Source organism: Phalacrocorax carbo, chromosome Z, assembly GCF_963921805.1.
Source record: "Phalacrocorax carbo chromosome Z, bPhaCar2.1, whole genome shotgun sequence".
Classification (NCBI taxonomy): domain Eukaryota; kingdom Metazoa; phylum Chordata; class Aves; order Suliformes; family Phalacrocoracidae; genus Phalacrocorax; species Phalacrocorax carbo.
In genome coordinates, this window is record NC_087548.1 from 54663933 (window position 1) to 54680046 (window position 16114).

At 48.2% G+C, this 16114-nt stretch overlaps 1 protein-coding gene across 1 annotated transcript; it reads right to left on the minus strand.

The window, feature by feature from the left end:
- Positions 1–351: 351 nt before the first annotated feature.
- LOC135310675 (transcription factor JunD-like) lies at positions 352–13646 on the minus strand. Its single transcript, XM_064439551.1, has one exon. The coding sequence runs from the start codon at positions 13644–13646 to the stop codon at positions 11742–11744; it is 1905 nt and encodes a 634-aa protein (XP_064295621.1). The 3' UTR covers positions 352–11741.
- Between the last annotated feature and the right edge of the window lie 2468 nt (positions 13647–16114).

Sequence of the window (16114 nt, forward strand, 5' to 3'; positions counted from 1 at the left end):
AGTCCCCATCCCACAGTGCTGACGGCTCCAGTCACTTTTCTTAGGAATGGCCTAAAATCTGATGTCACCAGAGCTGGACTTTCTCTTCTCCTCTTTTGCTCTTTTTAGAAGTTTACTTTTTCAGTTGCATCTGCTCTAGCATATAGGGAAGTTATCCTGAAGAGCAGTGTCTTTACAAGAAGAAATTCTTCCTTCCTTGAGCTTCAAACATGTTGATACAATCCAAAGAAGCAGCATATCAAGCATGCTTAAAAAACATTTTAAAAAAACACCCAGATCAACAAAAAAGCCTATGCCTTAGGCTAACTTCTAAATTTCTTGCTGAAATAATGAAAAACACAGCCAAAAATATGAATATAAAGCAATTTTAATTTTCCTCTAGATATTTATATCAAAGAAATAATACTCAGGTCCAAGTACTGTACATACAATATCTTCCTTATAAACTCTTTAAACACATGTACAAAATTGCACATTGCAGTTTGCAAAAAATCATAAATACCTTTTTGCATGTAAACAATTCCAGCACAAGGATCAATGTTATACATTCCAAAATGTCTAAGTGTCTGTTCAGAAACAAACAAAAAACAAACAAAAACCCCACTGTGATCTCCATAAAGGTCCTAGTGTTACAAATCAATCATTAACAGATTTCTAACTGATGTACTACACACAGGGATACATAAAGGAGCACAAGGCAAGTCGCCTTTTAGTCATAAGTACTTAAGACAGAGGCTTGGAATACAATTCTGCTGCCATTTAAATCCATGGTATCCATCCCACAGCATTTAGTGGTAGCAGCACTGAGTAAATTTTTCCAAGATCGCCAATCACAGTATGCCTTACTTTTAATTCTTAAACAAGTTTGCTACCACTGAACAGTAGGAATTGGAAAAGTACTGTAAACACAGTTATCACCGTTGTATATTTAGTAAGTTACAGTATTCTCCTAAACACATCACTAAATTAAGAAAATATTCTACATTTAATCAAGTGCAAGATGCCAACTAATATTGTCCACTTTGTCTCAGAAATAAGTACTTTGAATATAAGACTACATAGTTTGTAAAAGTAATGTAAAAAAATTACAATGGACATAATCCTCAGCTGTATATTTTTAAGCCCTGTAGCTTCTGTTTACGTAAAAAAAAAATCACCGCATCAGAAAAAAAGCTGTCAGAAGTGTCCTTGATAAACGTCTCCTGACCAAATCCAGCAAATGAGTAGCTACTGAATTTTGTTTCACTGTGATTACCCCTGTCTGTGTGCAATGTCCTTGCCAGCACACCTGTTTGAACAGAGTTCCCTAAAATAATCAGGTTTAAAAAAATGGGAAGTATGCGTATCCATACAAAGTAATTTGTTTTGTTGTTTGGGTTTTTTGTTTGTTTCAGGAGGCTTGTTTGTCTTGGGAGGTTTTTTTAATCTATTCAAATATTGTAATTTTTAAAAAATTCTTCCTGAAGCAGAGACTTTGAAAGGGTTTCTCAGAGGCTTCCTCTGTGCCAGCTAATTTAATAAGGCAGAATAAGAAGGTACATGTAAACCCAACTTACAAGAACCCAGGAAAGGATGTAGGCAGACAACCACCCACCAACTAGTTGCACGTAAGCTGCTGGAAGAGCAAAGCCAAATCTGAACTGCTGTCTCCACCTTTCGTTTTGAACAGCTATCCTGAAGAAGAAAGTTTCAGTGCCATGCCCGAAGGCCTGGGAAGAACCAGTTTGGATTCCAGAGCTGTAGGACATGGCAGTTTGCTCACACTTCTCCTTTTGGACAAAAAGAGAGCATGAGGATGCTGGTGGCTACCCAGCAGCAGGGAGGGGCTGCTTCTCGTTTTCAGGAGATCCCTTTGGTCAGTGGATCAGCGTGTGGCATGACTGTAATCCCAATGAGGACCACAGGACTTGCTTGATCCTAGCAGGAGCCCCAGCTCATGATATTGCAAGGCTTTTATGTACTGCAGGGCATGAAACGTTTTCTGTACCACAGAAGTTCGGCAAGAACCAGGCACCAGAAACCGAGCGCTTTCAAACCTGGGTCCCATTGCCCAAGAGGTCTCTCCTTTTTAGCTGATGGGAGTTAGTTGCTCTGTTCAACTGATACAAAGACATATTGCTCAAAGAATGATGGATTTAATCTTTCCCAGTCTGCACCTATCCAGAACTGCTCCTTTCTCAGGGTGTCTATTTTGAGTGATACAACATTATCCGTCACAAACACCTAAACCTCAGAAAGATATTCCATCTAGGCAGAAACTGCAGGAAGACCAAGCCAGCCTTAGATGAGCCACTCCAGGAAAGAGGAACAGCCCTGGAAGAATGTCCTACAACTACACAGACTGAAAAACATGGACAGCTGAAGAGCTACTTCACCAATGAGACTTAATCAGCAATATGGATCCAGTCACCTTTCCCAGTAAGACCCCACATAGGAATCCTAAAGATTACCTTCAGACATCATAAACTAGAGGTAATCTAACAGATTGAGTTTTAAGGCCGAGGAGAACAGCACAACAGCCCTGATACTGCCCTCTCTTGTCTATCCTTGTCTCCTTTTGACCTTAAGAAGCCAGCAGACCCGTTCTGAATTAAGAAGAGTGGGAGTGGTAAGAACCAGCGGCCAAATTTTGGTGGGTGAGAGGCCTATGCAGACTTGCTCATCATTTTCTATTTCAAAGCCAGGAATTGCACAACACTATATTGCAACACTTATTCCCTTCCCTTTGTCCCCTACAAAGTAGCTAAGTGCAACCAAACCAAAAATCACTGGTGCAAGTAGGTGTTTACACTGACGGCTCACATGTCAGAACTGCGCCAAGTGTCTCTGTAATTCACAAATAATGCTTTGCACCGAAGCAAAACAATTCTCCAATATTTGCGTGTGATGGTTCTTTTTTTTCCATTTTGGGTTTGGGTTTTTTTTGGGGAGGGGGAATTAACGAAGCCTGATTATTTAATCTGTTACATAGGAGGAATGCTCAAGGGGCTCGCAAGAACTTGTTTTGTTACATGTTGAGCAACACCACATGGGAAAGCCTTGAAATTAGAGCAAATGCTTGAAGACAGGGCGTAGCTGTCTTTTGGAGCTCATCCTCCACGGGTTCATTTTATTAGATAGCAGACCTTTGCATCATCAGTCAGCATTCCAACTGGACTTTACTTGATGACATTTCAGCATGGTGGTTGCCATGGCTTTAAATAAATAAGGGTAAGTGTGAAATTACCAGTCATCAGGCCAAACAGGGAGGGGCAAAGTTTCCAAAGAAGAGAAGTTTAGAAGATACTTAAGGAGTAACAACAAAACAAGCTAAAGAGCATTCTGAAAAGCAATCTTAATCCTCTGCCACTTAAACATACAACATTACCACTAAATATTGTACCAGAGATAAATTTTATTTCTTCCTTGGATTCCATGGTTTTTTTCTTAATGTTGCTGACTCCTCCAAGTACTATCTCTATTACCATGAGAAAAGGAATAAAAGAAGTAGACTTTATTACACACTTTTGGCCTGCTGATAAAGCGGTATCATACCATAAAGATACCATAGACATACCAGCTTGTGCTGTGATATCAGTAGTGTGCCCGGAAAGATTTTCAAACATCACAAGGATTTACAATACCATTTTAGTAACTGGCACAAAATGGTCTGGACTGGTAATGACACTTAGGCAGCATTTTATGAATCCCTGATCTGAAGGTGTCATCTTGCAGACTCTAAATAGGTGTCCTAGCTACTCATGGCCACAGCTTATGTGACATATTATACGTAACAAGATTATTTAACTCTCCAGTAGTCAGTATTTTCCCACTATTTCTGTCACCCTTCCATGAAGGATATTAAAAGACAGAATGGTAAAAGTTGGAAAAAACAGGAGTTCAACCTCTGGCTCTATTCCTTTAAGAAGGGCAAGTTTTATACCAGTATCTTCTACTGGTATCTTTCCCTAACAGTTACTAGGGGAAAATAAGATATCCTAAATATGCTGTCTGGAATAGTCCATTAACTTTATTCTGTGCCACCACATTGCTTGTGTCCTGCATTACAAGAAAATCTGGAGATTTATGAAACAAAGGTGTGGGAAAGGTTCTCAAGCTCAACACGTTATCCTTCAAAAGGCTCAGTGTGAACCTCAAGATTATCTTTATAAGCCTTTTTTTTTTTTAAAGACTGTACATTTTTAAAGGTCAATTTTCCATGTCAGGCAGGAGGGCCACACATCCCTTAGGGCGGTGGGAAGCTTTCTGCAGAGGACAAGAAACTGGTATCAAACAGTTCTACAGAGTTCAAGTTTCTGGTTATGATTTTTCAAATGTTCAGTCCACGTTCTAAAAACAGGGATGCAATGAGAAGCCTGACTTTTTGCAGCTTCAGCTTTCTCCATCTATGGCAGAAGTACCACCACAATCTGACTGTCACTGAACAGTTGCAAGAGATGCTTTGAGGTACTTAGCAGAAAGGTTTTCAAATTTATTTAAATAAATTTCAAGGGAAGAGTAAAATAGGACTTAATCTAGAAAAAAGATATATTTTTCTTGTGGGATGAAATGGAGGGTCTGTTACTGATCTCCAGTGGCACAGCTCTCTGACTATGTGGACCTTATTTAGGTCGCTTACAATTCCACCCTGAACTAGTTCTTGACCAATAAGTAACAGCAGAAGTAAATATTATCAGCAGTGTGCTAAATATCAGAATCTAGCAGTGTATTAGTGCACAGTGAACTGGTCATATCTATTATCTCCATGTGTTAGGAAGGCTTCATAGTCAATCACCACTCCAAAGCATTCCTACAGAAATCATAATTCCTCTAGAAAAGCAGTTTAGCCAACACACATACTCCTTAAACTACTGCAGACCATGTATGTTACTAGTACCAGAAATTCAGAACAAAGCTCAATTTACAGCTAGCCACACTATGGATAGAGACCTTTTGATAACAGACAAAAGAGCAAACATTATCTGTAAGAACCTTCCTTTCACTTTGCAGCAAATTACTACATATGAACTGCAGCACTTCAGATTACATTAAGGCTAAATGTGACTTCAAAATTAATTATCTTTTTTGTGTTAATTTAGCATTGCAGGATTTGACAGTTCGTCAATTTGACTGGAAATCTAAAAAATTACCTTGCAATCACACAAAGAATTGCAGCTTGGTTTTCTTCTGGGAGAACTTGACCATGACAAAGAATATGAAGGTGCCCCATTGTGTACTGCTGCAGCTAAGAAAATCACAGTTCCTCCATTTGGCCATGCCCTTCTTTATGCATGCGAGTGTCTGTGCACAACACCTTGACATGTGTTTATGGGTACCTGTGTGCTTCAGAAGAATTTGTTCATAAAGGTTGGACTTGCTGGCTTTTCCTGTACCAGTGGCTGGCACAGAGTTGAGAGGATACCACCCAAAGCAGAAGTCCAGCACAAGACCTCATGTCCCCTGCAGGCACAAGGCCAAGATTCAGTGCTTTTACACCAGTGACACACTTTAGTCAAGACTACTCAACAGAAAGTTGCATTTCAAAACACAGCATTGGTGTGAGGATGCAGATCCTAGACTGGTTTCCTTCCTCTCCCTGCCTCTGTTTCCTCAGCAGGACCCTGCGAGGACGGCTACAGTATGGCATTCTGGTTGACCTGCATGCAGTGGACTGTTTCAACATCCAAGCAGAGATCTGGCTTGTGACTATACTGATGCAGAAAGTAAACCTTCTGGTATGCAATAGATAAGGAAAACCGCTTCCAGACTAAAGCAAGCAGCAAGGATCAATGCCTATAGCAAGTCAACAGGATGGTGTCTTGGAAAGCCGCCCTCATTATGAATTAGGTGCATACATTTCTAGACTCCCTTAGCAACACACAGACAACAGCAGGTTCTCCACTGTACACTCACTGTTGCAGTGTTTTTCAGAAATCTGCATTTAGTTTGTCACACATGACCACTTCATGCAGAAGTTGCTTCTGTCCCGCCTGAGTTACTACCAGAGACTACGAAGAGAGAAGTTTCACAGCACAAAAAGCTGCAAGCCACTTCACAGGCAGGATAAAAAGAGAAATATCTTTGAAACACAGGACAGGAATAACTGAGAATTAACAAGACCTCTTGTCTCCTGTAATGTACCTAAGTCTCCATAAATTCAGATCTAGTTCATCAACCCCTTCACAGTAAAGTTTCACCATGTGCAGCAAGATTAACAAGTTTATAAGAAACTTTAGATTCTGCAGTTTGTCACAGGAACATTTATCATACTGCATCAGGTACAGCAAACCCTGATGCAGACCCACAGCAAGTGACTGCAGCATTAGAAACATCAGTTGACATTTGCAGGATTATTATGCACTGTGAAAGCTTTCTGTTCAAGGCTTTTTCTGCTGATACACGTCTTGCCAAATGTTAAAAAAAGGTGAACCCCTGACAGACTGTACTGTCCACCTCTGCTGGAAGGTGCGCAGTCACTGCACACAATACTGATCAGAGGAAGTGACCAAAGAGTGTTAAAACAGCCTAGAACTCTTCAACACTCATTCTCAGTTACAGTAAAATTGCAAACAGAACACTCGGAAAATGGAAGTGGTTTTGTGCAAATCAAATATGTACGCAGCTATGTCATACTCCAATTTGTCTACTTGCTAAACATAGAAACTTAGAGAATCAAGTAAGGAAAGAGCAAAATTATCTAGCAGCAGTTAACAGCTGCACACAAGAATAAAGGAAAATGTAACTCATTGCTTTTTCTTTTTTAACTTGCACTCCAGAAGCAGAAGGGCACACAAAATGCATGGAAGAATGACTTATGTTACAAAATGATGGGGTTGGTTTGGGTTTTTTTTTGCATATTAATTTCAGATATGGAGAAACTTTCTCTAAGAAGCTAGGGGATTCAAACAGACAAGACTCAGGTTATGGCAGAGAAGTCACTATTTTCAGCACAACTAGTAACTGAGACACAGCATGCACCTGTAGTTCAGACACCACCAAACAAGAATTCAGAAAGTGTCATCAAGCTATGTAGCTAATTAGAAATGAGTTGCCAAATAGAATTTCCACTTTAACAGCTGCAAACTGCAGAATGCCCCAGGGCTTAACTTTGGGAGATCACTCCTTTGTCAAAGGTGAGACAGACACCATCAATAAGATATTTAAATGAAAAAAAAGTATGCCTTATGACTCTTCCTTCAGTAATGAGATAAACACAAAGGAAGATAATGGAGAATTGTAGTAGGCCCACCCTTTGATCTTCAACAGTGCATGATAGTTAATAGTGATTTATGACATGCAGTGAAAAGTCCAAATCCTTTGAGGTATTTATGTCTTGCAAGACCATCAAAGGCTCATGACAAAAATGTCGTCACCACCACCAGAATCATCCCTCTTGGTAATCAGGACTTATCACCCCTGAACACCTACGCTTCTCAAAGTATGCAAAGTACTTGTGCTTTGGCAATTGCTCTCTAAGCCTGCCAAATGGGCTCGACCTGGAGTCACAGTGAAAGTTGTAAGAACCACTCACCAACCACCCGGACATGTCTGGACACCTTGTGATGCTGACAGATTTCACTACCCATTCTATGCTGGGGAGCAAACCAATTAACTTTTCTAGTAATGACAACGTTTGAATCAGTCATAGAAGAGCACTTTCCCTGCACTCACAGCAAGCAGGGGCAGATCTGATGGGAGCTCCTCCCTCTGCCCAAGGAAGGAGTGAACAAGACCTCCCTCACCACAAACACTCCTCCTCGTACTCCCCAGGACAGAAAAGATCTGATAACAATTTAAAGAAATGAAAGTAATTTATGAATCAAACTATTTTGCTGTAGCACCTAAATAGGAAGGCACTTCGCATCTAGATCAAGATATCGGTTCAAGCGCGTTCAAAATCTGCTGATGAGCAGCAAGCAAGATGGGCACAGGAACAGGCATCCACCAGCCAAAACAGACAAAGGAAGGGACTGTATAATCTCCAGAGGAGTGATTACAGCTAGGGCAAAGCAAAGAGGGATGTCTGATTGTCATGGCTGTGCACCTGGAATGCAAAACCATATCAGAAGGGCATGAGGGTACCCTGGAAACCCAAGTCACGCAGTGAGAATCTTTGTATGGACTAGCAAATAGCGTGCACAAGTATAATAAAACATGGTATGGTTTTGAAGGATGAAGAAAAATGCTAAAAAGCGGTGAGATTCCACTGATCATGGACTGTTTTGGTGGAGTTTTCTTGTTTGTCTTGTTGCAGTGATACACAGCCAACTTGCCCCAAGTTACTGAAAAGCAGCTACATTGATGCAAATCACATAAAGAACTGGAAAATTTTTACCCAGTCTCCGTCTTTTAGCATCTCACAGTGACCAAAGTTTTAGGCAGAAAATCAAACCCTAAAAGAAATAGACATGAAAAATACTGCTACGAACTGAAGAAAAAAGGCAGAACAAAATAAAGAAGCCATATTTAAAGATTTGGGAAAAGCCAAGAGTACTGATACATTTTAGAAGACAGTAACAATCAAGCCTGATAGCTGCAGCAGGCAAGCACTCCTGTGTTATATCTTGTTATATTGGCTTAAAATGCGAGGTGCTTAGGCTATCCACTCATATCTCTACTATATGAGCAGCAACCTCTAGCAGAAACAACAGGGGAAAAAAACCAGCTACCCCACACTGTTCTCAGATTTTGGTCACGTCAGTGTTAGATCCTGTGTCTTAGCCTAAATCCCAGATAAAAGAAGGCATTTGTGAAGGTAACCTGTCACTCTACAGAAAACATTTCTTTCTGGCAACTCCACTACCAGAATAGTAGCCTCTGGCAGACAGCTGGAGCCACCAGCCTCACTAGTAACCTCTCATCAGTCATCAGGGTAACAGAGCTGGCCTGTCAGCACTTCTACCACCTAACAGATGTCAGCTAGAATATAGAGCAGGCTATCAAAGAAGTTGCCACACGAGGTCTCTGAGAGGCTGGATGCAGGACTGCTCTTGCAGAAAGTTTAAATGAGAGAGAGAGGTAATGTGTGGTGGTTTCCAGCTTTAACACTACCATGCTGAAAAGGGTGAGCTCATAATAGCCCTGCCCTTGGCTGGGAAGGGGAATTGCAGTGATTTCCTGTGTTTTGTGGATCCCCCACTTCTCCTTGGTCATTACTAATACAGTATGACCAGAAATGGTAAAACAAGTAAAGAACAAGTACTGCACAGCTGCATTTAACACTGTCCCGTGTCCTACCACAAGATCTTCACCTAGCCCTACACTCAATTTGCAAATACAAGAACTGAAACAGTAGTGGCCACCCACGTAATTTTTATGAATTTTTCCAGGATTCCTTGAAAAAAACCCACCTCACTACACATGCAGTAAAGCTAAGCATCTCACATCAATACGTCTACCAGGCAGCATTACCTCTCTCACTAGGGAAAGCATGCTAACTGTCGGGGGCAAAAAAAAAAAAAAAAAAAAAAAAAATCTTTATCAGTTTCTCGAGTCTTGCAGCATCTTTGCAGATAGGTGATGCCTGCCACATAGTAAAAACCAGCTATTTTTCACCCAGTTGTTATATAAAAGGTAGTGCTACAGATTGTATGCTGTCCATTTCAGAATGCCTTTAAGAAGTCTTTAAACCTGTGTTAAGATCAAAATAATTTTTTATATGTTCATTAGTATTTCTAACAGCAGAAGGTACTTGTTACAGGCAATCATTTCAACCACCGAAAAAGGCTCTGGTGACATGATTACAGTTATACAATGATTAATATGGCTTCTACCTAATTTGCATATGCATTAAGAAAAGAAATATCCTCAGAGCATCTCAGCTACAATAACACAATTGCTATGCATTGTCATGTCGTTTCACACAAGTGCCAGGAATGACTATGCACTAAAAGAAAAGGCTCACACACTTGACTTCTGCAGCTCAACTTTCAGGACAGATAGCACTCACGTATCCCCAGTGAAAGCAAGAAAAACTGTGAGTCTATCCCATTCTTCTTGAATCGCAGAGCATCAAGCGTAGCCTTCAGAAGAAGTAAGAGATGTTTAACAGCTCCTGAGTGGGTTTAACAGACCCAAGCAATGGCTTGTACACATAAAGATGTCTATGCCCCCTCGGTTCCTCATACAATCCCCATTTTCACCAGCTGGCACAGACACATATCCCCATGTAAGTTTTGCCTCTGAGTTCAAGCAAAGTTGTTAGCACAGTTTCAAAGAGGGGAGTGGGCCCCGCTCTGCAAGCTGGATCTGCTCAGGAGATGCCCTGCCCTCCCCCAACGGCAGGCCCAGCCCGCAGCCCCCACACCGAGGGGCTTCTGGTGGGGTGACGGCCACACTCCGACAGACCCTTCCCACGGCACCGCGCCACAGGGCTCAACAGCGCTGCATTAGCGGCTATGCTCAAAATACACAGGTGCAGCAAAAGCAAGGTAGGCAGTAGTACCGAGCAAGGGATCTAAAGCTTTCAAAAACTGATTGAGGATTATGTCAAATCAGAGGAAATAGTTCCTTTACTATTCTCTTCTACTAGTAAAATCTTGACAAAGAAATAAATCACACCAATTCTTCCCAACCAGAAAAATGTTGCACGTTCTAGTGCTGACTCTTTCTGCTCTAGAGTATTGCAGAAAGTTTCTTTAGAACAAAGTAGACCAAGAAGCAAGATACACAGATTTCTACTGAAAAATAAATCTACTTCTCCATAATATTTCTGTGATTTATTCGAACAGAATACAATGGAAGTACCACCTTAGCTATAAAGCTAACCCACCCCAAATCTGAGCCCTTTTCTGTATAGCACTGAGTTGTTACTATACTACGTAAAGAGCAAACACTACTGGAATGTACACAGTGAAGGAAAAAAAAGTAAAGCTCTTCTTGCCAAATTAACCGTTTTCACTACTAATATGTTATATAGAAAAATAAGGTCTAGGCAACCTCCAAAAGTGTTCAAGTTTCAATAAATAACTATCAATGCCCCAGGTTCGCACTGGCACAAGAAATACGGAGCATACAGTTTAGAAAAGTATTTTCATATGACTGAATCAGCAATGCATTTCATCCTGCTTCAGATTTACAACAAAAATCATTTCCCTCCAGGGTTCAATTTTAAAAACAAAGCTGTGTTAAGTGCAAGAGCACCCACATAGCTGTCTTAACTCTCAATGGCAAATTAAAGCTCTAGAGAAAGACGGTATTTTAAAAAAAAGTTCTTTATCAATACCAAGAAAATATACATAGCCATATTATGTTTTAAATATATATATACACGCACATCTTTTCAAAAGGGTACGATTCTGGCTTTTTTTTTTTTTTAAGTTTGAAAAGCTTATCCATTGCTATGCAGTTCAGTAAGGTGTATTAGGAAACACACTATATATCCCCCATGAAAATAAAGTTGAATCTTTCTGTAAACAGGAATCTCCTTAATTTCCGAAATCTCTACAGACCTCAAGTACTTCACTGAAAAAAAAAAAAAAAAGAAAAACAAAACAATCCACCTGCCCCAAAACCACCCACGGAGACCCTCGCTGCCGAGCGAAACATCGAGACCTCGGGGAACACTTAGCAACACCCGGCTCGTGCAGCCGCCTTCTCCGGGCGCAAATAAATAGTAATAATAATAATTAATAACAAGAGGAGAGCGGCGGTGGGGGCGCGCCTCGGCCCCGCGGTGCCTCCGCTCCGCGCCGCCCCGGCGGCGGGCGGTGCCGGTGCCCGGAAGGGAGCTGGTGCCGGTGCCGGGGTCGGGGCGTCCCTCCTCAGCAGGCGCTGGTCTCCGGCGCGGCGGCGGCCGCCTCGGCGGGCGGCTCCCGGGGCTGGGCGGCGGCGGCGGCGGGGGGCGGATGCCCGGCGGCGTTGATGTGGCAGCCGGAGGAGAGGTGGCTGCGGACGCGGCCCTGCAGCTGGGAGACCTGGGCGCGGAGGAGGTTGGCGGTGGCGGCCAGCTCGGCGTTCTGCCCCTTGAGCGCCTTCACCTTCTCCTCCAGCCGGGCGATGCGCTCCAGCTTCCGCCGGCGGCACTTGGAGGCGGCGATGCGGTTCCGCAGCCGCTTGCGCTCCGCCTTCAGCCGCTCCTGGCTCTCCGCGTCCAGCGGCGACAGCGACGGCGGCGTCGGGGCGCTGCTGCCGCCCTCCCCGCCCGCCGACGGCGGCACCTCGGGCACCGTCTGCGGCTCCTCCAGGGACCGCGCCGGCGGGAGCCGGCCGCTCCCCAAGCCCGCCGCCCCGAAGCCCAGGCCCGCCGGCGGCGGCGGCGGCGGCGGAGGCGGGGCGGAGGCGGCGGGGTAGGCGCTGCCCGAGGGGCTCAGCGGCCCCGCGGGGTTGAAGCCGCTCAAGTTGGTGTAGACGGCCGGCGGGTCGGCGGCGGCGGCGGCTCCCGGCGGCCCCGGGCGGGCGGTGCAGCAGGGTCCCGGCGTGGAGAGCGGCGGCGGCGCCGCCAGGAGCTGGTTTTGCTTGTGCAGGTCGGCCAGGGCCTTAACGAAACCGTCGGCGAAACCCTCCTGCTCCTGCGTCACCGGCTGCCGGTAGAGAAACGGCCCCGCGGCCGCGGCCCCGCCGCTCCCCGCCCCGGGCGCCGTCGGCCCCGGACTGCCGGACCCCAGCCCCGCTCCCCCCTGGATCAGCAGCTGCTCCAGGTCGGCGGCCGGCGGTAGTTTAAGCAGCGGCAGCTCCGCAGCCGAGCCCAGCGCGGCCTCCGGGCCGCCGCGGGCCGCCGCCGCCGCCGCGCCGCCGCCGCCCGCCGGCTCCGCGGAGCCAGCGGCCGGCGGCGGGGCGGCGGCGGGCGGCGGCTGTAGCAAGCGCAGAGCCGCCGCGCTGCCGCGGGCGCCGGCGGGCGGGCGGAGGGCGAAGGGCCCCGGCAGCGGTGCGGGGGCGGCGGTCGCCAGGTCCCGCTTCTTCCCGGCGCCCAGCAGCAGCTTCTGCCCGGCCGCCGCCGCAGCCGCCGCATCGGCTCCGGGGCCGCCGGCGGTACCGAAACCCGGCAGCGGCACGAAGTCGCGCAGCAGCTCTAGTCCTTCCTCGGGGTAAAACGGCGCCTCCATCTTCACGGCGGATCGCCCGCTACGCCCGCCGCTCATGCTGCCGCCCTCGCCGGCCGGCGGCGGCGGCGGCGGCTCCGGTGCGGCGCGGGGCGGGCCGGGCTGGGCGGCTGCTCCGCGGGGCCCGCCGCCCTCAGCTGGCAGCGGGGACTGAGCCGCCTCCCGGCGCCGCCGGCCCCACGCCACGCCCCGGGCCCGCCGACTGCCCGCCCCGCCGCCGCCGCCGCCGCCGCCGCCGCCGCCGCCGCCGGGCCCCCCCGCTGCTTCCCCCGCCCGCCGGGCTTGCGCGAAAGGGCTTCCCGCCGCAGCCCCGGTGTTGCCCCAGTGGGGCGTCCGTGGGGAGCCCGCGCTGCTTCCTCCCGGGAAACTCGCCCCGCAGCTGGGGTGCGGCGGGGGAGGCGCTGCCGGCGGCTTCGCCCGGAACGAGGGGTTTCCCGCGGGCATCACCTGGGGATGTTCCAGCCGCGGCGCACGTCCTGCACGAGGGAAGCGAGCGAAGCCCACGCGTGGCGGCCGCTGTGGGCAGGTGCTCCTGCGCTGTGCCTGTGACGGACGGGCACAGGGTAGCGCAGGTGTCAGGGTGGGCTGGGAAGTCTGTCGGGGAAACGTTCGGCTGTCGGGAAACATGCCGACTTGTCAAAGCAAAAGCCGCTCACAAGAAGGAGATGGATCTGACATAGCTTTTCTTCTGAGAAAAAAAATAAGTTTAGAGAAAGGGTTTGAAACAGCTTAGACATCTTTTCGACATTACTGAAACATGAAAGTACTGTTTTTCAGTGTGGGGGTAGCATTTGTATGTTATCTTCAATTGAAGCAATTCCCCCTGCCCCCCTCCAAGTCTCCAAAATCCTTAGAGGATGAGGGAATTGCTTCCCACCCCGTCTTTTAAAAATCCCTTCAGCTGGGGATAGTAATGTGATCCTGACAGAGCTGCTGAAAGCTCTCTTTTGAGTTGGCCTCCTGACTGAGGGACTCAGTGGCTCATCCACACATTCACCAGTTCTCCCCATCCATGGTGGGATCCACCAGTACCCCCCCAGTTAGGCCTCACCCTTCTGCAAGCTACCTGTGCTCTCTCCCCAGACATTTCCTCCCTGCACATCAAGATCAAGTCTCATTTCTCCCAGGGCCTAGGGATGGTGCTGAGCTCTGCTGTAGCCCCACCATGTGCACGGCCCCACGGTGCCTCCATGGTGCCTCCATGGTGCGTAGGTTTCCTCCAAAACCAGAAGCAGGGGAGGAGGCAGAGAACAGCGGCGTCAGGTCAGGAAGGACTTTGCCCCCGACACGCCAGTTCAGATCCATAGGAGAAACAGAGACTAAGTGCACTGACTAAGGCCTTGATGACCTTGACTCACCTGCCTTGGCACCCCCAACTACATGCCCTGCCCATGGGGCAGCAGCTCCATTTCAGCTCAGCCCAAGGCTTTCCATCCCTGCCCAGTTATGTCGCAGGTGTTCCCCATCTCCTGGGTGGACCTTGGACCTGTGTTTCCAGTTCTGTTCCTGGCACCATCTTGCACTGCTCCTGCCCGGACTCCCTGGGTGGACCTCGTACCTGGCTCATCACCTCGCCTTGTGTGGGTGTGTCAGTGGGTCCAAGCCCTTTTGGCTGCTCTGCCCACCCTGCTCAGGCGCTGCAGGACTCTGCCCAAGCTGGTGAGGGCCACCACCTTGGCTCCGGTCCCCCCCAGCTGACCTTCCCGTTTACTGTGGCAGAATTGCTGCCCAGAAAACGGGTGGCAGCAGGACCCCTGGGAGAAGAAAGCCATCAGGCAAAAGCCAGAAACAGAGACATCTGCATGGATAGGAGAGGAGTAAGCCTGTCTTTTTTTGGTGAGGAAGGTAGTACTAGAAAGCTCATTTTTGTTTCCTTGTCTCTTGGCTGACCTAGCAGCAGAGGGGCAGAGCTAGCAGCACTCAGCCAACAGCAAGTACTGAAAACAGCTAATGCGAGCGGCTTTGTGGAAGTATTGCTGCAGCTGCTTGCCGTACGGCCTTTTACTGTCATATTCCTGGGTGAGCAAATGGCAGCGGCTGGTACCTTCTTCACAGCCAGGCAAAGAGGGCTGTCCAGGCAGAGAAGCCACAGCCTCTGAGCTGAAGTCAGTAGAGCTTCTCTTCTTTCCTAAGGGAAAGTAGCAAGTACAGGGAGGGAAAATAGACTGAGAAAATTAGGTCCTGGGGTGGGGACGGAACAAAAGCTGGGGAGGTTCACTTTGCTCTGGGGTCGTTGTCAGAGAAGTTCTAGATGTGATGTGATACGTGACAGAGACGACACTAGAGGTAGGTAGGAACCTTCGTCAGTCCTCTGGCAAGACCTGTCGGTCAGCGATGTGGGTCGGTTTTACTCGCTGATCTAATGCAGAATCCGAAGGTAAGCCTACAGAACAGAAAAACGCAGCAGCTGCTTGAATTAAACTTATTTGCAGCAGCAGATCAATTTATTTAGATTGCTGTCTAATATTTGCCGGCACACCTGCAAGCCAAGTTTTGGTGAGTGAAACGGCCTTGTTTCACTCATCCTTAATGCGACCGTGTGTTGTGGCAACGTGGTCTTTTTGTCGTTTCTTCTTTCTACCCCTCCGCCGTTTTTATCTGCAGGGAGCCTGGGAACCTCCCGGGGCTGACACAGCCAACTTCCTGCGCCTGCCACAGCGGGGCCGTGGGCGCCCGCCGCCAGAAGCCCGCCGGGAGGGGCCAGCATCCCCGGCCGGGGCCCCGGGAAGCGCCCCCCCGGGGGGGGTGTCCCCGTACCCCCGCAGGCACTGCCCCGCCGGCCCCTGCAGCCCGTGCACCGGTGCGGCTCCCCCCCCCCCGCCTCGGCCCCGCGGGGCTCCCCGGCGGAGACGGGAGGGCGGGGCAGGGCGGGGGAGGCGGGAATTGGGCGCCGCAGCCGCCGCTGCCCAGATGTGGAGGCGAAGGGCGGGAGCGCGGGCGGGGAACGGCCGCGGGGAAGGGGGCGGAGCGGCGGGAACCTCGCTCGGCGCTGGCAGGCGGCGGCCCGATTGGGGGGCCCGCCGAGGAAGCTCGGCCCCCGCGCGCAGCCCCGCCAATAGCCGGGCACGGCGCGCGGCACTACCGCGAGAGTTGCG

Excerpts from the sequence above, each read along its gene's own strand:
- LOC135310675 (XM_064439551.1), bottom strand. The coding sequence starts at position 13,646 with ATGTTTCCCGACAGCCGAACGTTTCCCCGACAGACTTCCCAGCCCACC.